Source organism: Dipodomys merriami, unplaced genomic scaffold, assembly GCF_024711535.1.
Source record: "Dipodomys merriami isolate MVZ:Mamm:240054 unplaced genomic scaffold, mDipMer1.0.p SCAF_12, whole genome shotgun sequence".
Classification (NCBI taxonomy): Eukaryota; Metazoa; Chordata; class Mammalia; order Rodentia; family Heteromyidae; genus Dipodomys; species Dipodomys merriami.
This window is the reverse complement of record NW_027202493.1, coordinates 46,982,437-47,003,691: the sequence shown is the minus strand read 5'-3', so window position 1 is coordinate 47,003,691 and position 21,255 is coordinate 46,982,437. Positions and strand designations below refer to the sequence as shown.

The 21,255-nt window shown below is 47.1% G+C and overlaps 1 protein-coding gene across 8 annotated transcripts in view; it reads left to right on the top strand.

The window, feature by feature from the left end:
* Arhgef10 (Rho guanine nucleotide exchange factor 10) overlaps nucleotides 1-21,255 on the top strand; it is a 79,142-nt gene that overhangs the window by 54,992 nt on the left and 2,895 nt on the right. For 7 of the 8 annotated variants that reach the window (XM_070016838.1, XM_070016839.1, XM_070016841.1 and 4 more), the window contains 11 exons: nucleotides 710-885; nucleotides 8,241-8,356; nucleotides 9,254-9,381; nucleotides 9,703-9,803; nucleotides 10,850-10,971; nucleotides 12,315-12,401; nucleotides 13,065-13,285; nucleotides 14,219-14,376; nucleotides 19,286-19,428; nucleotides 20,169-20,343; nucleotides 20,972-21,094. In XM_070016838.1, the coding sequence (XP_069872939.1) occupies nucleotides 710-885; nucleotides 8,241-8,356; nucleotides 9,254-9,381; nucleotides 9,703-9,803; nucleotides 10,850-10,971; nucleotides 12,315-12,401; nucleotides 13,065-13,285; nucleotides 14,219-14,376; nucleotides 19,286-19,428; nucleotides 20,169-20,343; nucleotides 20,972-21,094 (1,550 nt within the window). The other variant, XM_070016843.1, reaches the window with a different exon arrangement.

Sequence of the window (21,255 nt, the reverse complement as noted above, 5' to 3'; positions counted from 1 at the left end):
TCACCTAGCTCTACTGAGATACTGGTCACCTAGTTCTCCTGGGACCCTGGCCACCTAGCTCTACTGAGACACTGGTCACCTAGCTCTACTGAGACACTGGTCACCTAGCTCTATTGAGATACTGGTCACCTAGCTCTACTGAGACACTGGTCACCTAGCTCTATTGAGACACAGGTTACCTAGCTCTCCTGGGACACTGGTCACCTAGCTCTTCTGGGACCCTGGCCACCTAGCTCTACTGAGATACTGGTCACCTAGCTCTACTGAGACACTGGTAGTCTAGCTCTCCTGGGACCCTGGTCACTTACCTCTTCTGGGACCCTGGACACCTAGCTCTTCTGGGACACTGGTCACCTAGCTCTCCTGGGACACTGGTCACCTAGCTCTCCTGGGACACTGGTCACCTAGCTCTCCTGGGACACTGGTCACTGAGTTCTCCTGGGGCATCTTGGGACACTAGTCACTGAGCTCCTGGGGCACTGGTCACCAAGTCCTCCAGGGACTCTGATCCCTGAGTTCTCCCGTGGAACATGGGTGAGGAGGCAGAGAGTTTCCCCATGTATATTCAGCTGGCAGCTGCACTGTGGAGGCCAGGCAGCCATGCGTAAGGAAGTCAGAGGTGTGAACTCCAAAGTTGGAGTGTTTCTCAGTGGCTGGTGGAAGGGTGGGAAGTACCATTCACAAAGTCACAGACTTCTGGTTATTTCAGCACCTTGCATGAAAATCACATTGTGACCAGCCAGAGGTACCTGCTCAAGTGGAGTGTCCCTCTGGGACAGGTGACCGTGATTGAGTACGGCAGCAATCCCAGCACAGGCGAGCATGGCCGATACCCGGCTGGGCACCCTCCTGAAAGCCTGGCTGTGGTGGCGAACGTGAAGCCACGTAAGTGACCCTGTGTTAATGCTCTCACAGACCTGGCCTAGTAGATCTGTTGGCACAGTGAGGCGACGGACGTGCCCAAACCCACTCTCATCTTTGAATTGTCACCTGTTGTGGGACCTTTTTCCCACCTGGAATTTAAGTGCTGCGCTTCCGACTGACCAGGCGAGGACTCAGGTGGTGTCTGTGGGCAGTGCTGAACTGCACCACGTGCACAGATGGGCATTCTGCTATGAGTGAGGTGGCAAGGTGATTCACACTGCAGCCAGTAGCCATGGCTGCTATTATTGTACAGGCTGCATTTTGACCTGAGAGTGGAAAGCATTGCCTCTTCTCCTTCAAAAAGTGTAAATAAAAGTCTAGTTAAGTTGGTTAGTTTTTATTTTAGTTTTTGTTTGAGACAAAATTTTACTGTGTAGCCTAGCTGGAAATACAAGCATGTACCACCATCCTCAGCAAAGCTGGTTAAGTTTTGTTTACTTCTTGCCTTCTGCTTCTGATTAACACAATACAGGACAGCAAAAGGGACAGCAAGAGGTATGGCTTAAGTGGTAGAGCTGGCCTAGTTAGCCCTGGTGCAATCCCCATCACCGCCACAAAACAAAAAAAACAAATACAAATTTGATTTTCAGCAAACCTCCTGATTGATTGATTGATTGATTGATTGATTGATTTGCCAGTCCTGGGGCTTGGACTCAAGGGCCTAGGCTTCTTTTGTTCAAGGCTAGCACTCTACCACTTGGACCACAGCGCCACTTCCAGCCTTTTCTGTTTATGTGGTACTGAGGATTCGAACCCGGGCTTCATGCATGCTAGGCCAGCACTCTACCACTAAGCCACATTCCCACCCCTTCCTCCTGATTCATTAAATGAGCTTTATCAGAGTAATCTGTCCATAGCAAGAAAGCCAAGGTTAAGACTTTAGCCTTTCTGTTTGGATATGTGCATCCACTGAACTTAAAAGCATGATGTAATGAGTATTAGGTCTAACTGGGTATGAATCTCTTTTACTTTTATTACCCCTAACATTAATTGATATTATAGTCATTCATGCCTAGTAAGCTAATTCTTTGGGCATAAGATTTGAGTTCCTTTGTGTGTGGAAGTTTGAGGCAGTCTCCATATGTGTGTGGGAGTTTGAGGCAGTCTCCATATGCAGCCTGCTTGCAGCTTACTGTTTGAGTAACCCAATAACCCTGTACTGTTGCCTGAGTCCTGAGGTTACAGACATGTGCCACTGGACCTGGTAGTGTTATGAATCTGTGGGATTTCTGACTAATTTTTACTTTAATGTGTTCCTTATCCTACCCTCCCAACTAATAACCAGGATACTAAACTATAGTCCAGATTTTTAAAATGACATACAGGCAAACAGGTAGAAGGAGGGAAGAACAGAGAAAGGTGTGGTGGGGGGGAGGGTGGCATGACAGCTTTTCAACTAGTCATAATGCATTCAGATTTTATCTAAAAGCAAACTGAATATCTTATTAAAATTTTGCTCATTTTGTGAACAAAGACACTATGTAGTTTTTGTAGTGGATAATCTTAAAATATGCTTGAATCAAGGATTGCCTAATAGAGTTCAAATAATTAAGAATGACTTTGATGCATAGGATGGAGTCCAAGTATTGCATATACCTTACATTTCCTTATTCATACTAGAATGAGGTTAGAATAAGCTAGTAGTCATCAAAAGTATACACAGACCATTTCATTTTTCTGAACCCAAGGAGTATAAATGAGCAAATTAACTTATTTTTATTTTTTATATTTTATTAGCATATATTAGCTGTCAAGGGAGTATTTCATTGTGCTTTTCCCATGCATGTACAATCATATTCCAATAAAGTTCATCCCTCACTCTCATCCCTCTTAAGACAATTTCAGCATGTTTCTTTGGTCTGCTTTTATGCCTGGGAATAAACTACTTCAGCCATACTCATCTTCATTTGTCTACATTTCTCTCCTCCCCACCCCCCTCCTCCTTTTTTTTTTTTTGTGTGTGTGTGCTCTGTTCCTGGGGCTTGAACTCAGGGCCTGGACACTGTCCTTGACTAAACTCTTTTGCTCAAGGTTAGCACTCTTACCACTTGAACTACAGCTCCACTTCTGGATTTGTGCTGGTTTACTGGAGATTAGAGTCTCACACACTTTTCTGCCTGGGCTGGCTTCAGATTTCAACCTCCTGAGTATTTAGGATTACAAGTGTGAGCCACTGGCACCTGGATACATTCATGTTTTTAAAAGTACTGAATCTACCCAAGATGGAGATCTTCATTTGTCTGCTCAACAGGGATCATGCAAAAGGATAGGAGTACTGGAGATGTCGTTCTATTAACCTTGAATGCCTTTGAAACAACTTTTATGATGAAGAGTTTCAGTGACTGTTTCAGGCTAGTATTTTTTTCAGAGAAAAAAAATATAAAACAGCCATAAACAGAGTCTTAATATTCCCTGACAAAATTGCCTTCTCTTGTTCTTTTGAAGGAAGTTGCTCAATAAGGTGATTAGAGGAAGGGAAAGGATGGGGGGAAATGCAAAACAAAGTAGAACTGGGTTAGACATGATGAAGGTGTGATGTTACATGTATAAAAAGGTGTTTAGACCCCAGGCCAACACATGTTAGGTCTAGCCATTCTTTCCTGTAAAACTGTTTTGCACTTGAGACCTGGGTGCTCCTGTGAGCTTTCCACCAGAAGCAGTGGCAGAGGCACCCTGAACATGGTACAGTTATCACCATCTGCTGGAGGACGTATGCTACCTGGAGATGCGGCACTTTGAAAGTGTCAGTCAGACAAACGGGTGCACAGGATAGTAAGGCCATTGGAAGGCCGGATCTGGGGCCCAAGATGAAGTCCCGGGGTCCCTGAGCACTCACACTGCAGGCAAAGCACAGGGTCCATATTCCCCAGTCTCTTGGCTCATGTGGACCATGGGACCTCGATTCTCTGCCTGTAAGCCGGGGTTCAGCTGCAGAATGAGGAATGTGGAGTACGTGGTCTTTAAAACACTATGTAGATTTAATATGTTTTTGTAAACAAATGCATTTTTCTGGGAATGGTTTAGTTAAAATTTGCTAATTCCTGGAAGCCTAAGTGTTCTGGGGGCTTCCTCCAGCCTTTGAGAACAGGCAGTGCTTGCCACTGGTATTTAGAATAGGTGCAAGGGATGGATGGGCCCACTTAAAAGGTGAGGACATTAATGTGTGTGCTGCATGTACAGTCCTTGCTTGTCCACATGCAGTGGGTGGAAGGCTAGGAAATGAGCTGGTATCTGATCTCCATACTGACAGGGTCAACACCAGGCAGGCAGCTCCCTCTGTGCTGTGCTGAGACCAGGCCCCACCCACAGCTCACATGCCTTCAGCCCTACCTGTGCTCCGCCAGTCTGCACAGCCAGATCCGGCTTCTCCTCCGTATTCTGGTTCTCTTTCCTTTGCACTTGTGCCAGAATCATTTTGAGAAGCTAGCTAGAAGTTTCTGTTCTTACTGTGTGTTCATGTGACTTTTCTGCTGTGTGAATGACTGTAACATTTGGTTTTGGAAACGCTGGTCTGCTGCTTGGTGTTGCAGGCAGGCTGTGGGCGTCGCTGCCTAGCAACCCAGTAAGTGCCACTGGGCAAGGCTGGGCTCAGCGGGGGTGGGGCCTGCAAGGTTCCTTGTTCCAAATGCAGGGTTTGGGGTCTGGTGGGCTGTGCCAGTCAGCCTTGCTGAGTTACAGCTTGAACTTTGCTCCTTTCCCAGGGCTGGGAATGGGTAGCTGTGACCCTCCAGTGGACCCATGCATTGGCTTAAGCTTCCAGAGCCCCTAAAGTTACTTTGAAAAATAACTTTTATTTTGTACATTTACCTGACTTTTTTTTTTGCCAGTTCTGGGGCTTGAACTCAGGGCCTGGGCACTGTTCCTGGGCTTCTTTTGCTCAAGGTTAGCACTCTACCACTTGAGCCACAGCTTCCCTTCTGACTTTTTCTGTTTATGTGGTACTGAGGAATGGAACCCAGGGCTTCATGAATGCTAGGCAAGCACTCTACCTCTGAGCCACCTTCCCAGCCCTTACCTGACTTTTATTTGTACATTTACCTGACTGTGAACCATCTCGGTCCTGGTCTGGTATGTGGCTCTGTCACTTGTGTCTGTACTCCGTCTTGGGTTAATATTTTATTCCTGCAGTCTTCCTGCAGATCCTCAAGACCTTGATTTTCAGTAAATAAACAGCACAGCACACCTGTCTTGTAAAGTGTGAGGAAGACTGAGACATGTCCCAGCCCCACTCTCCAAAGCCCTTCATGAAACAAGAGGAGGGAAAGGGACTCACCAGACAGGCCGGGTGCCTCAGGGACTCAGGAGAATCTCATCACCAATGTTATAAACACTTTATACTGGTAAATAAAGATACTGGTAAAATGTAGGAATCCTGAATACAAAGTATTTTAAAGGCAGTCACTTGTCTGTGCAGATATTGAACATTTAGTTTTGTAGCAGTTCTATTATGTGGTAATTAGTTACATAATCCTTAAAAATAAGAGAGAAAAGGAAAGGCATAGCTGTGCTGTAAGGCAAGACAATGGTTTAGAGAACAAGATACAGGATCAGCATCCAGGCTGGAGCTGGGGATCTCAAAGCAATAGTAGAGACAATAATTCAGAGAGTGATAGGTGTGGGTAACTTGTACCTTAACATGGTTTTGTTTTTTGGGCTTGGGGGACTTTCCCCCCAAAATTGGTATCTGAAGCAAATACAGCGACATATTAATGTCTGTCCATGTGTTATTTTTTCCTAGTTTTGGAGATTTAAATAATATTTCAAAGCCAGGAGCTGGTGACTCTTGCCTTTAATCCTATCTATTCAGGATGCTGAGATCTAAGGATTGCACTTCAAAGCCAGCCCTGGCAGAAAGTCAATGCAACTCCTCATCTCCAGTTAACCACCACCCCCCCACCAAAGGAAAAAAAAACAGAAGTGGAAGTGGAAGAGTTGTGGCTTAAGATGGTAGCTTTAAGCACAAAAGCTCAGGGCCAGCATGTACCCCTTCTCCCCTCCCCCCCCAAAATCCTGTTTTAACAAACACTGCAAAGGAAGAAGCTAGATCCAGGGAAGTCATGAGATGGGTTAGCGTTGTGGGGACTGCTCTCTGAGCCTCAGGCTGGGTCCTGTTAGGACAGTGGTTCAAACCACTGGCAAGGAAAGAGTGTGGAATGGCCTTCAGGAGATGGGGATCTCCTCTGTCGTTACAAGCTCCTGGGGGACAGCCCTGTGTGCATTTTCTTAGAGGTGGGATACAACACGTTTGGGTCTGTCCACCTGCAAAGCACTGCCAGCCCTTTGCCATACTTGCATTTCAAGGATGAGAGTTGATGCCAGCTTCCGGACTTAGCAGCCCCTCACACCTTCTGTCCTCTTTAGCACTATGCTAGGAAGCAGGGAAGAAATAGAGGCACTCCGGCGCGTAATTTGGATTTTGCCAGAATCTAGAGCCTACCTGCACTGAGCTGTGCCATCTGCTTAGATGCAGTGATTCAACGATCCCTGTGTGGTATGTTCCCCAGGCCCTGGGCCTGGTCTCTGACAACCTGTCTCAGTCCTTGAAATTGCTCATCATCCAGTGACTTAAGACCAGGCTGGGTTTTTCCCACAAGAGGTTTTTGTACTGAATGCCTGCAGGTTGCTTCAAACATTGTGTTGTGACAGTATTACTTTTTGGCAGAAGCATTAGGTCATTGTGGAGAGGCCTAGCTCCTTGATGGGAGGGTAGGATATCAGGATCTGCCACTCATAGTTTGCTTTTTAAGTACTTGTACTTGTAATGTGACTGAAACTTTTTTTCGTGACGTTGAGTTTGGACTCACAGCATCTCTGCCCTTTGCTCCTGCACCTTGCAGTTCTTCTTGACCCCTGCACTCTGTATCATTCCAGCATCTCTTCCTCTTTATACCTGTGCCCCTTCATCATCTTCCTCTTATACCTATACCCCAAATTTCCCCTTTACCCTCTCCCAGGAGCTAAGTGCTCTTTCGTTCCTGCTTGAAATTATCCTCCTTTTTTGTGCTGGTCCTGGGGCTTGAACTCAGGGCCCAGCCACCATCTCTCAGCTTTGTTTTCCTCAAGGCCAGTTCCAATTCCAACTTTTTTTGGTAGTTAATTGGAGATAAGAGTCTCATGGACTTTCCTGCTCAGTCTGGCTTCAAACTGTGATCCTTAGATCTCAGCCTCCAGAGTAACTAGAATTATAGATGTGAGCCACCGATGCCTGGCTCCTTTGTGCACTCTCCTCTTCCCCTCCCCCTCTCCCACCTCCCCCCTCTCCTTCTCCCCTTTTTCCTCTCCCCCTCTCTGATAGATTGTTTCTATGTGGCCCAGGCTGGCCTTAGAATTGGCTCTGGGATTACAGGCAGATACCACCATTCCTAGCCTTGCTTCAGAGTCGTCATTTTCACCCCCTTTTTGTCCTGCAGATACCTCTGGTCCCAGAGTCCCCTGCTAGCAGAGAAGACCCTTTAAGGGTCCTTGAGGGTTGTGTTGCCTTGCCTCCCCGGGTCATGGGGCTCCTGGAAGGCGTGAGAACATGCTCCATCCTGAGTGCTGCAGGTGGTGTTTCTGTTGACTTGGCCCCACAACCCCTTCTCCATTGTCACATCCAACTCTATTCAGCTGACACCCTGGATTTCCCAGCCAGTTGCAAGGATTTCCATAGAAACGGGCAATGTCCGTGGGAAAAGGCAGAGAGAGAGATGTAGTGTCTTTGTGTGCCAGCTTTGCAACCAACAACCTGACTCATGGAATTTAAAGCACTTTAAATTGGCAACCGTGTGCCTGAAAATGGGCTCTGTCAAACTTTTTTTGTTTTGGAGTACAAGGGTTTGAGCTCAGCCTTATATTTGCCTAGTGTGTGATCTCTCCAGCCCTGGTTTTTGCTGTTTATTTTTGAGATAGGGTCTGGTTTCTTTGCCTTAGCATTCATTTGAGCACCATCTGCCCATATTGGGCTTGCCATCACAGCTAGGGTAACAGGCACGAGCCACTAGGCCTAGTTCTGTGTTGATAGTGGGTCTCAAACGTTTCTGCCTGCACCCTGCATCCTTCTTTTATATCATTCCCCTACCCTCCTCCATTTGCTGGCCTTGGACCACAGTTTTCCTAATTTCAGCCTTTCGAGTAACTAGGAATATACACATAAGCTCTTAAGTAGCTAGGAATATGGCACCTAGCTCTTAACAAATATTTTGATTGCAAGTTTTTGAATCATCAGTAAGTTTTTTTTTTTGGGGGGGGGAGAAACAACTGGAATTTATTTTAGTGTTTCCCTAGTATTGAAGTAAATGGCTTTTGGTCTTTATTCTTTTATTTTTCTTTATTTTTAGACAAAGTTTACATGGGGCCAGGACAGCTATATCAAGATCTGCAAGATCTGCTGCATGATCTCAATGTTGTTGGTCAGATTGCTCAGCTGATAGGAAACCTTAAGGGAAACTATCAGGTAATGTCCCAAGCACTTTGATTTAAAGTTGCCTTTCCTCCTACCTGTGAGAGCCTGTGATTAAATCTCTAAGCTTTATGAGAGGTCAGAATTTGGATGCCTTTAAAAATTGCTCTGATGGTGCCTTCTCTTGCTTTGGTTAAGATGACACCATTTCATCGTAGCTTTTCTTCATTTTCTAAATTCTCTTGAGTGCCATTCTTGACTGAGAAATGTCTTGCCTATGTGCTAGGCACTGGTGGCTCACGCCTGCAATTCTAGCTACTCAGGAGCCAAGATCTTAAGATCACTGTTTGAAGCTAGCCTAGACAGGAAAGTCTGTGAGACCCTTATCTCCAATTAACCTGTAAAACCTGTAAGTGAAGCTGTGCGCAGATGGCTCATGCCTGTCATCCTAGCTACTCAGGAGGCTGAGATCTGAGGATCACGGTTCAAAGCCAGCCTGGGCAGGAAAGTACGTGAGACTCTTATCTCCAATAAAACACCAGAAAACTGGAAGTGGCTCTGTGGCTCAAGCGGTAGAGCACTGGCCTTGAGTTGAAGAGCTGAGGGACAGCACCCAGGCCCACAATTCAAGCCCCACGACTGACCAAAAAAACAGAAACCTGTAAGTGACTGGGTACCAGTGGCTTACACCCTTAATCCTAGCTATTCATGAGGCTGAGATCTGAAGATTGTGGTTCAAAGCCAGCCCAGACAAGAAAATCTGGGAGATGCTTATCCAATTAGCCACCAAAAAGCTGGAAGTAAAGCTATGGCTCAAGTGGTAGCCAAGTGAGAGCATGATTTTTATCATGAGATAGGAGTATTTTGGGATCTTCCTGAATTTTTCATGTTACAGTTTTGCTATTACTCCTCCTTAATGTTTTTGTAAGCGCTTATGCATTTCTTTTGTAGAACTTAAATCAGTCAGTAGCCCATGACTGGACATCAGGTTTACAGAGACTGATTTTGAAGAAGGAAGAAGAAATTAGAGCCGCCGATCGCTGTAGAATTCAGTTACAGCTCCCAGGGAAGCAGGACAAGTCAGTAACTTAGTGTTGTCATGATGTGTTTTCTTTTTTGGTGATTATGTTGGATTGTGTTGGCTTCTGGCGTGACTGAAGAGCACGGGCATGGGTCCTTGAGGTTGTGGTCCTGGACAGAGCTCAAGACCCTGGTAGGGTTGGTCTCCAGGGCAACCAGTCACTGTGCATCTCAGCATGTGTGCCCACCCTCCCCTGACACACACAGCAGGACCAGGCTGCCTTGCCAGGACTCTAAAGTGAGTCCTGTGGTCCTGCTGTGGGGAGAGGTGATTGTGACAGGGATAGTTTGTACAATTAACACTTGTCTGTTTCTGACAGGTCTGGGCGACCAACATTTTTTACAGCTGTGTTCAATACGTTCACCCCTGCAATCAAAGAGTCCTGGATCAACAACTTGCAGATGGCCAAGCTTGCCCTGGGTAAGATGTAGTCCGTTCAAGATACCTGAGGTGCCCTTGGGAAAGCCATGCTCATGGCAGAGTCCTCAGAGAGCTCTCTCCACCCGAGGACGTGGATGCCTGTGAGGGCAAAGTCAAGGCTAAGGAGAAAACTCCAAAGTGATTCCTCCTTCACTCATTGGAATGTTTTAGAACCCTCAGGACAAGTTTGTGTTCTAGTCCAGGGGCTGTAAGGACAAATCTGTGACTGAAGAGCAAAGGCATGGGTCAAGGTCGTGGTTCTGGTCAGGAACTCAAGGCCCTAGTAGGTTTGGTCTCCAGGGGACCAGGTCACTGTGCATCTCCGCCTGTGTGCCCAACCCTCCCCTGACACACACACACAGCAGGTCAGGGCTGCCTTTCCAGGACTCTAAAGTGAGTCCTGTGGTCCCACTGTGAAGAAAGGTGACTGTGATTTTATTTTTCCTCTGTCCTTTCAGGCTTTCTGTGTTGTTACTTATTTCACACACAGACTTACTACCCAGTGCACTGAGAGGTTTTGTATGTGTGTGTGTATGCACATGTGTGTGTGCATACACATGAATCTTTCAAGTGTAAGCAATCTGAAATGTTATATGAGACTAAAACAGAAGAGGGATTAGCAATCAAACTTTGATTATCCCCTACTGAGTGAGTGATAATGAAAGCAATGGGACTTTTATCATTTAGTGGGGGCCTCCTGATTTGACTAGTTCTTTTTTCCTGAGTACATTCATGGTTTATGGAGTTAGGTTCAAAAGGACTCACTGAACACAGAAATGGTCTCCTGTCTAATGAGAGCAAATATCACATGAAAATAAGGTTAAATTAAGTAATTTATCCTTAATCATACTTTCTCCATATCTAAGATGGATCATGGGTCATGCTGCTGTCTAAAGTGAAGTAGGAGTGTGCAGCTCACCCTTTCCGAAGGGACCCAACCCTCTCTTTCTTAAGCAATAGGGTGTCTTGGATATTCTCTTCTTTGGCCCCAGGCTGCAGCTTCTGGAAGTAGCTAATGTCGACCTTGCTCTCTAATGTCTTCACAGAGGAGGAGAACCACCTTGGCTGGTTCTGTGTGGATGATGACGGGAACCAGACTAAGAAGGAGACACACCCTCTACTTGTGGGACACATGCCTGTGATGGTTGCTAAGCAGCCCGAGTTCAAGGTGAGGAACCCAAGGTAGCACCCACTCTCTGCTCTTCTGGGGCCAAGGTCACAGTCTAGCTTTTCCAAGGACTCACAGCAATTATTTCTCAAGAGAAAACTGATTTAGATTGAGGATTGCTGTCGTCTGAAACCAAGGGGAGGCTCCGATCCTCCCTGATGCCCACAGGAGGCTCAGACACTGCCTGCCACCCATGGGAGGCTCCCTCAATCCCTGACACTCACAGGAGGCTCCGAATCTCTGACACCTACAGGAGGCTCAGATCCTTCCTGACACCCAGTGGAGGCTCACTGTAGTTGGTATTGCTGTAGTTTGCTGTGTTGCTACCACAGGTTGGCCACACTTGAGGCAAACTCAGCTCAGTCACTGCTCTCACACCAGGCTTACACATCTGTTTCTGCAAGCAGGCCTTGAGGCCTGGGTCTGCCTGGCACAGCATTCCCACTGTGCCAAAGTGACTCCCATCTCCAGGGTGTCCCCCAGGCACCCAGGCTAGGGCCTGTTGATGTCAGTGACCAGGGGAAGAAATAAGTCAGTGGTACTGTTTCTCACCCCTGTCTCTGGCTGGGCTTCTCCACAGGCTCCATGAGCACACCTTGAAGTCCCAGAGAGAGCCCTGTCTTGCCATCCTCACCTGTGTCAGCCCAGGGATCCCTGTGGGGCCTCCATCCAGCTTAGTCACCAGGGTTCATTCAGCCCATGCCCTTCAATGGCTGAGGGGTCAGAAAATCAAAACACCAGAGACTGATCTATTAGGAGCTTACTGCTAAAACAGTATCTTTGAAGACTGGTGCAGTAGGTGCTTTGTATCATTGTTCCCTATCCATGTATTTCCCTCACCCAGCCAAAAATGGAAACATTGAGAAAAAAAGATTGTGTCTACTGAAAAGACAGATTTTTCTTGTTGTCGGTCTTTCATCAAATTGGTTTAACCATTTATGTAGAGCTGATTTATAATGTTCTGGAGAATATGGACAGGTTCTGTGCAAATACTGTACCACTGTATATGAACAATGGGGGCACCAAGGGTTAGAACTCTGGAGGATCCTAGAATCAGTTCCCTGTGAATACAAAGGATGGTTGTGCTTTAATCTGTTGTCCTTCCTATTTTTTAATATTATTATTTAATATTTGGGATGTATAGGAGTTTGAACTCAGCCCTGTTCTTGACAGACACGCGTTCTACTACATAAGCCATGCCTCTGGCCCTCTCCCTTCTTATTTGAATCTGTTAGTTTGATAATTGAAATTTCTGTCTAGATGTTAGAAACATTCCTTTAGAGTGTTGTGTAGTGTTTGAGCCCAAGTTCTATTTTATATTTGAATATTTTATTCTGTTTTAGATTGAATGTGCTGCTTACAATCCTGAGCCTTACCTAAGTAATGATAGTCAACCGGATTCATTTTCTGTGGCACGTGGCTTCCTGTGGGTAAGACTCTTTGCTTGCTTTAGGGCAGGTTCACAAAGAATTAGTCCGCCCTGTGCTTTTCCTGACTGATACCTAAACAGGAAACCTTCCTGTGAAAGGGAGATAGATGAGCACCTTTAGAAAAAGTGTGGGAAATGTTTGTGTTCTTTCTCATTGACAACATTTACAGATTGAATTGATTCTAAAGATGACTAATAGAACTAATAGGAAGATTGTCGGAATAATGAAATCATAAAGACTTTCCCTCTTCTGGACATTGCTGGCTTTTTACATTGAAAACAGAAAGCGGTGCTGTTGCCCGGGGCTGGTGGCTCATGCCTGTAATCCTAGCTACACAGGAGGCTGAGCTCTGAGGATCAAGGTTCAAAACCAGCCAGGGCAGGAAAGTCCCGTGAGACTCTTATCCCCAATAAGCCACCAGAAAACCAGAAGTGGCGCTGTGGCTCAAGTGGTAGAGTGCTAGCCTTGAGCTAAAGAGCTGAGGGACAGGACCCAAGCCCAGAGTTTAAGCACCATGACCAACCCCCCCAAAAAAAAGAAAAAAAGAAAGGGGTTCTGTCAGCAGATTTAACATTTCAAAGTGCGTTGATTCGCACATGAAAATCAAATTGTGGGAGGCATGCCTTATTCATTGTGTTTCTTCCTTTTAACTGATTGACTCAGATTGGAAGTTGTAGCAGTCAGATGGGCCAGATTGCCATTGTGTCATTTCACAATTCCAACCCCAAAGTCATTGAATGCTTCAATGTGGAGTCACGCATCCTCTGCATGGTATACATCCCCGTGGAGCAACCCCAGGAGCCTCGCACAGTCCTGGACCCCGAGGCTACGGCCACCAGGGCTTCCGATGTGCCCACCATCTGCCTAGGCACAGAAGAAGGAAGGTATAGAACATTTTTTGTGTGGCAAGGGTCCTCTGCCATGTCCTAGAAGCAGCAATCCATGTAGGAATATGAGATATAAGTGGGTTAGGGCCTTTATGCTCAGAATTATCACTTCATTGAGGCCATGGGAATTATTTCAGGAAGCCCCAAAGAGATATGATAGTTTTTTAAGAGAGTTTCTCAATACGCTGTTGCTCCCAAAATCATTTTAAACTGCTTCTTAAAAGTACATTGTTCTGCCAGATACCTGTGTCTCTCATGTTTGTAATCCTAGCTACTCAGGAATCTGAGTTCTAAGGATTGTGGTTTGAAGCCAGCCTCAGAAGGGAAGTCCCTGAGACTCTTATCTCCAATTAAGCACTAAAAATGTGAAAGGTGGAGCTGGGGTCAAAAAACTAGAACACTAGCCTCGAGCATAAAAGCTCAGGGACAATGCCCAGGTCCTGAGTTCAAGTCCTAGGCCCAGCCCACACACAAAAGAGTACATTATTTCTGAAAGTCCAGAAACAACCACTTCTGTGTGTTACCCATGTTAAATATTGACATTATTTAAAGGCAAGTTAAGGTGTTCCAGGATCTATAGGAAGAATTAATTTTTTCAAAATGTGTTTGAAATATAAGAATATTCTGGGTGTTGATGACTCACAGCTATAATCCTAGCCCTTGCCATTCAGGAAGGTGAGATCTGGAGAGGGGTTATGGTTTGTGGCAAAACTGGAGGTGTGGCCCATGTGACAGTGCACCAGCTGAGAAGCACAGGCCTTCACTTCAAACCCAGTACTGCCAAAAAAAGAATAACAAGTCAGAATGGCTGCAGACATTTTTCTAAGTGTACGCAAGGGAAGAAGTAGAATAACATTTGAGTGCACTGAAGACACACTGGTCTGTTCAGTGAGCAGGGCAGGGGCATTAACTTATGTTTTTCTTTTAAAGCATTTCCATTTATAAAAGCAGTCAAGGCTCCAAGAAAGTGAGACTTCAGCACTTTTTCACTCCTGAGAAGTCCACCGTCATGAGCTTGGCCTGCTCACCACAGGGCCTATATGCTGGCCTGGTCAATGGCTCGGTGGTCAGCTACACCAAGGCAACAGGTAAATGGCTTTTGCTGGGGCATGGGTGGAGGTATCAGTGTCTCCTCCTCTTAGCACTTGTCACCCCGGTTCCGGGCCTGTGCAACCTTCTCCTTCCACAGACTGTTGATGGGCACACAGGAAGTGACTCCCAAAGTCAGTCTCTAAGGGCTTTCCTCTACTCCACAGGGATTGGATTTTATGCAAACTTAGCTATGAATCCTTGGCTCTCAACCTCCTGGCCCTCCACATGCCTCTACATGCTCTCAGACACTCTGCTGCATTCCTTGTGGCCTTTCCCTCTCTGTCCCACCCCCTTACTCAAGGCTGCTGGTTTCTCTGCCCTGTGTGGAGGAAGCCTGGTGACCATGAGGGGCAGCTTGCCTTTGGGTGGTGCTTCATGTGGAGCTGCATGCGCCAGCCTGCCTCTCCTGGGCATGGTTCTCCTGAACACCTTTGCCCCCTCCCCCATGTGTAGCAGCCCTTCGCTTTCTCCAGTCCTCTCTTCACACTGGCCATCCTGGTGGCTTTCCTGATGCCAAACTGCCTGGGCTACAGACCGCACAGCCTGTAGCCCTGCTGTGGCATCTCCCTAGATTGTACTTCCAGCCGTGGCTCTCTGCCTCCCACCTGGTTGTCCCAGCACAGATATGGAGGCACAGGCTGCTTGCTGTCGCTTGTTCATTGTTACAGACATGGAGAAGAGCTTCATTGGTGGTGGTTGGACATTGCTGTTCTCAGTTCTTTCTTGTGAGTTTCAGCATCCCTGCTTTGTGGGATGTTTGTTTCCAGGGTCCATCCTTCCTGGTCATGGCTGGTGGCTAAGTCTCCCCTCCTAGCTCCTCTTATCCACAGGTAGAGCTCAGGTGTGCTGTCCTGGAGCCTAGAACCTGGCTCCTCCTGCAGATGCTCTCATAGTGACCTGCTACAGCTTGTCTCCTGTGCACCTGACCCCAGCCCACAGTGCTCCCCACAGGATTGCCTCAGGCCGGGCCTCACACATCTGTACTGCCCTGGTAGCCTAAGGCATCTTTGTGTCCTGCCCTTCCTGTTGCCCTTCCCTGTCAGAGAGTACAGGCAGCTGGACCTCCATTCCCCTCTTCCAGGCCCCTAAGCTTTCCACCAGCGCTTCATTGTCCTCCTGCTCCAACTTTTTTTTTTTTTTTCGGTCCAGTCGTGGGCCTGAACTCTGGGCCTGGGCGCTGTCCCTCAGCTCTTCACCTCAAGGCTAGCACTCTACCACTTGAGCCACAGCACCACTTCTGGCTTTTTTCCCCCCTGTTTATGTGGTGCTGAGGAATTGAACCCAGGGCCTCATGCATGCGAGGCAAGCGCTCTACCACTGAGCCACCTTCCCAGCCCTGCTCCAACTTCTGTAATACCCCACATTTATTTCCTCTTTGCATTCCCACCGGTTCCTTTTCTAGTGTACATCTTCCCCTTGAGCCACCAGAGTGGCTTAAAGTAAGCCACCCATTGCTTAAAGTAAAAAAAAATCCTGTCTCCCCAGAACCCTGTGCCCAGTTCAAAGGAGTGCAACTCCCAGGAAGTCTTTGCTAGCTTATCCTTTAGACTACAGGGGCCTCTCATCCTGGACCTCTTAACCTTTGAGGGCCTTCTGGACCCCTCACAACGGTGGCTTTCTCCTCCTCCTGCTTGTATTTTCCAGGCCCTAGGAGGGGCCGGGGCTTGCTCCCACCCTGCCCCATGTGCAGCCTGTGGGAGAGTTCATGGGTGTCCAGGCTGCCTGCCAGGCTGCCTGCATTCACACTTCCCTCTGGCCCTGCTGGTCCCTGGCACTGGTGTGGACCCATGGCTTCCTCTCCTTGCCTATCACAGGTACCATAGGTGCCCTGGGCCTTGCCTAGGCTTCTTTATCTATTTCATTCCCCTTCCAACTTAGCAGTAGCTGTTCTGCGTGAATGTGCACACACAGCTCACCAAGCAGGAGCGCCCCTCTCCTCATTCAGTGTGACTTCTGTGCATGACTCCTCACTGGAGCAGTCAGTTCCCCAGGCCTAAGCTCCACTGTGTGGCTGGAGAGTTTCAGCACTTTCCTGGTCAGATTATATTTTAGCCAGGTATTTTCTGAACATCCAGGGAAGGATGGCACGCCCATTTCAAGCTTTGGGGTTGTTTTTTCTTAATTTTTCATTGCTATTATAAAGGTAAAGTACAGAGTGGTTACAATTACATCAAGCTTTTTTTTTTTTATCCAACATAAACAGTGTATGAGGCAAAGGGCTGGACCTCCGCTCTCCAAGCTCTTGGCTGGGGCCAGCAGATAGAGCTTCCTGACAGGTTCTTCCTTGTACCCTGTGCAGTGCGGGCATCTCTGGGTCTCCGTGCAGGATGGCAGGTGACCGTAGCCTAGTCCATGTTAGTATTTCTGTCAGCTCCTTTAAGGTGACCCTAGTCAGTGGGGGCCAGACCTTGAGCAGACTGTTCATGAAAGCAGGCATCAAGATGCTCAGAAAGGTAGCCCCGAGACCTGGTCATGGCCTAGAAGGTCAAAGAATTCAGTAGTGGGTTTGACCTCAGGGCTTCATGCATGCTGGTTTGCCACTCTACCACCACACCTTTTTATGTGAGTTATTTTTCAAGCAGGGTCTCATACTTTTACCCAGTATACCCTGGTCCAGGAGGCTCCTATTTAGGTCTCATGAAGCTGGGAATATGGGCATGTACCACCATACTTAGCTTTTTTTTTTTTTTTTTTTTTTTTTGAGACATGACCTTGCAACTTTTTTCCCAACGAGTCTCAAGCTGCCATCCTTTCAAGCCTTTGCCTTTTGAGTGACTGGGATTTCAGGCATGTGCCACTGAGCCTGGACCTCCAAAGACAATGTTTTAAAGGTTTTTGTATATAGGTGCATGTGTGTATGTGGGTGTTTCTGTGTATGTACGACACAGGCTAAAGCCCATGGCCTTGATGCATGCTGGGCAAGTGCTCTATTCCTGAGCTACACCCCAGACCTCTCAGGTCAGAGACTTAATAGATGGCTACACTGCATCCAGAGTCTGAACATCTATTGTCTGGCAAAGGCAGCAGAGGGTCAGGACAAAAGACACGGGTTCTGAGTAGAGGCAGAGGCTTCTGTCCAAGAGAGAGCACAGGACAGGGCATGGCAGGGGTTTCATCCCCAGCACACAGGAATACACAGTTTGAAAACTGAAATGATGATGATTCCAGTACTATCCAGCAAGTCTACAAGGCGGATTTGCACACAGGTATCTGTTTCTGCCATTGCTATGTGTGGATTTACATGGGCTTTTAAATTCTCTTTGGTGTAGTTTGCCTGAGTTTGATAATAGTCTCATTTACCAAAGTTTACAAGGTATAATTTGAACATATTTCTGCTTTAAAAAGAAACTCCCATTTAGTCACTGATAGTTATTTCTTATTTCTTGTGTTTTTAATTATTTCTACTTTTATTTCCTTGATTAAACTTCCTAGAGGAAGATATATGTATAGGATTTTCATGTAATCTGGATTTTTTTCTATTTTTCTATCTTCACATTAATTTATGCTCTCCCATCTATGATACCCTTTCTTTAGGGAGTGGCCTCTTCCTAAATTTTGAGACAGTATCTCACTGTGTAGACAGGCTAGCCTTGAACTCAAAATACTTGAAACTCTGCCTTCCAACTGCTGGGTTGGCCACCAAGCCTGGTTTCTTCTTGGGCATTCCAGGTAGTTATTTTTCGATTTCTTGCTTAGTCAGCTCTTGCTCTATCTAGCATCAGACCCAAGTTTTCATGCCATGATGTGCCCTTAGGACCGTGCAACTGTCAAAGAAAACATCCACATCTTGAGCCTGTGCATTCTCATCATGGTGGAGACTCCAGGAATGCAAAGGGCTGTGAGAACCAGCTGTGGGAAAGCTATGGATGTGTCCACACATGTGTGACTGAGGACGTGTGTATATGTACATGAGCATGTCCCTGTGCACGTGTGTAGGTATGCATGTGGGTGTGTGGGTGTGCTTGCATTTCTGTGTATATTTCTGCATGTGTGCACATATTTGATCCCATAATGGTAAACCTGGTGCAGATACTACATGACCGGCCCATCAGTGTCCATTGTGGCTGCAACATTGTTTAGCCTGATTGCAGTACAAAATCCCCACTAAAACTGAATTATACTGCACAGCATGATTGGGTTTGTTCACCTTTCCCACATCCTTTTCTACATCCTGCCCACCCCCTCGAAGGAAAAAAATGAAGCATGCCACAATAGTCAAAGCTTATAGAGTCCCTTTTGGTGACTACAGATTTCTAGTTTGTTTGTTCATAAAAGGCTTTGCGATTCAAAAAATCCAATGCTTCCCCCCCTCCCTGCTTTGAGCATAAGTCCGTGGCTTTGGTGTTCTGGTGGTCATGTTATCTTCTTAAGCATGGTGGTTGAAATAACAGTTGGTTGACAATTCAAGGATTAATTTAACTAGTTTTAGGATAATTATACTAGTCACTTTAAAATGTGTATTAAATCTTTAATTTTTATGGTATCAAAGCTATTGACTCTTAATTCATATAAAGTGATAGACATTATCATTGTATTATCGTGTTCCTTGACAGTATATTTAGACTGAAATAGTCTATTTCTTCCTGGACTTCAAGAGAGAGGCAACAGCCATCAGAAGAGGAAAGAAGTTGCCTTTTCTCCAGTCTTGACTGTCACATTCAGTGAAGATTTATTCCCCCAGGGAGTTGGCCCTCCCTGCTCCCACTGTTGTGTTATTGCCATACTAGACCAATATGTTGAAATGGTATATATTCTTGGACCCTGCATATATCCACCATAGGCTTAAGCACCAGAATAGCAGTTGATATTTTGGTTGTCTGTTATTTAAAGTGATCTATGATCCTGTTTCTCTGTGTTCTCTGTTTCTCTGGTTAAATGAAATTAAAAGAAATATTCTCTTTTAAGATGGATCTTGGAATGCAGAACCTCAGAAAGTGATAAAACTTGGTGTCCTGCCAGTTAGAAGTCTCCTCCTGATGGAAGACACGCTGTGGGCAGCGTCTGGAGGCCAAGTCTTCATGATCAGCTTGGAGACCCATGACGTTGAGGTCAGTTGCGTCAGGTGGCTGCTTGGACTAGATAAGATGCCTTTCAGAAGCAGCCATAGCCTGTGCTCCTCACCTGGAAAAAGAAGTGCCATTTTCCTGGGGTCATGAGCCAAACAGAACTCCTAGGTTTACTAGAAAAATTCAGTGCAGGGTGGTCTAGCTACTTACTTCTGGGAATCGTTGCTCATTATTTGCCTAACGAGGTAATGGAGACACTGCCTTAAGCATGTATTCATTGTGCACATAGAATCCTCAAAAACATAAGGAAAATTAACGCTTGACTGAAGTGTCACTTCACATCATCCAGTGAGGACTCTGGAGAGGACTGGCTAGCCATTGGAAGTCCAGTGCCCCTCTACCCTGTGCACATTGCAGTGTGGTGCGCTAAGGACATGTGGCCAGGGACCGTGTAATGGATTTGGGGAAGGGCTAGTGGCTTGTACCAGAGTCATGGGGAGGATCAGCTTCCTCACTGGTGCCAGCCCTCATGTCCTGTCCTCCTCCTCCTACCACACTGCCCTGTGCTGTCTCCTGTGGACAATAGCTGTGAGGACAGTGACTGCTGTGGTCTTTACAGTTTTAGAGGGGTGGCCTTGATCCTGCTTTGGTCCCGGAGCTGGGCTTCAGCCGGACACCATGGTCCTCAACACAGTCTCTTTGTGTGACTTAGCAGGCTTTGCACACAGTGCCATGGGCTCCAGTTTTGCCTTGATGCCCCCATGACCCTCTCTTCACCCCAGAACCAGCTGGAGGCCCACCAGGAGGAAGGGATGGTCATCTCCCACATGGCAGTGGCTGGTGTTGGGATCTGGATTGCCTTTACCTCGGGCTCTACCCTCCGCCTCTTCCACACAGAAACACTGAAGCACCTGCAGGACATCAACATCGCTGCCCCTGTGCACAGCCTGCTACCAGGTACGGGCAGGGAGCACAGCCTGCTGCCGGGTGCAGAACAAGGGCTTCAGCAGAGATGGCCTTGGCACAGGGCCTGGAGTGGCTCTGGAGGACAGCCAGAGCAGAGTCTGATCATGATGGTGTTTCAGCCTCAGTCCAGTGGGGTCCTGGGGAGCAAGGCCTGAGGTAGAAGGGTTCAGACAAGGAAGAGGTCCATGGGGTGGGCTTCCTTCCTGAAGGAAGGAAAGAGTTCTTCATGGGCAGCAGGGCTGCAGAGGATAGAAATGGAGGTGGGGGAGGGAAGGAGGTGCAGAGAATAAAAACGGAAGTTGGGGAGGGGAGGGCTGCAGAAGATAGAAGTGGGGGAGGGGAGGGGTGTAGAGATTAAAAGTGGGGGAGAAGAGGGCTGCAGAGGATAGAAGTGAGAGAGAGGGGAGGGCTGCAGAGGACAGAAGTGGAGGTGGGGGAGGGGAAAGAGGGACAGTCCTGCTGTTCAGCCTGGTCTCACCTTGTGGGGGCTGAGTTCACAGGTGTGAGCGGCCCCCATTCTGGGCCTGCAGGTTGGGGAAAGTGGTGTTGTGGGGGACGTTTCCAGACAGTGGATGCCCTTTCCTGCCACCCGCACCCCCTTCCCTCTGCTCCATCCCAGGGCACCAGAGGCTGTGTGTGACCAGCCTGCTTGTCTGCCGCGGCTTGCTGATGGTGGGCACCAGCCTGGGTGTGGTGGTGGCCCTGCCCGTCCCTCGGCTACAGGGGGTCCCCAAGGTGACAGGTGAGTGGCTCTGCAGTGTGCCTTCCCCTGGAGCAGTTTATGTTTAAAGTATTTGGGGTTCTTTTTGACAGAGAATGCCTTAACAGAGAATGCCTATTAAATTTGAACTGTCAATTCATCCTTGTTTTTTCTGTTTCTTTTATGGGTGGTCTCAGGAGAGT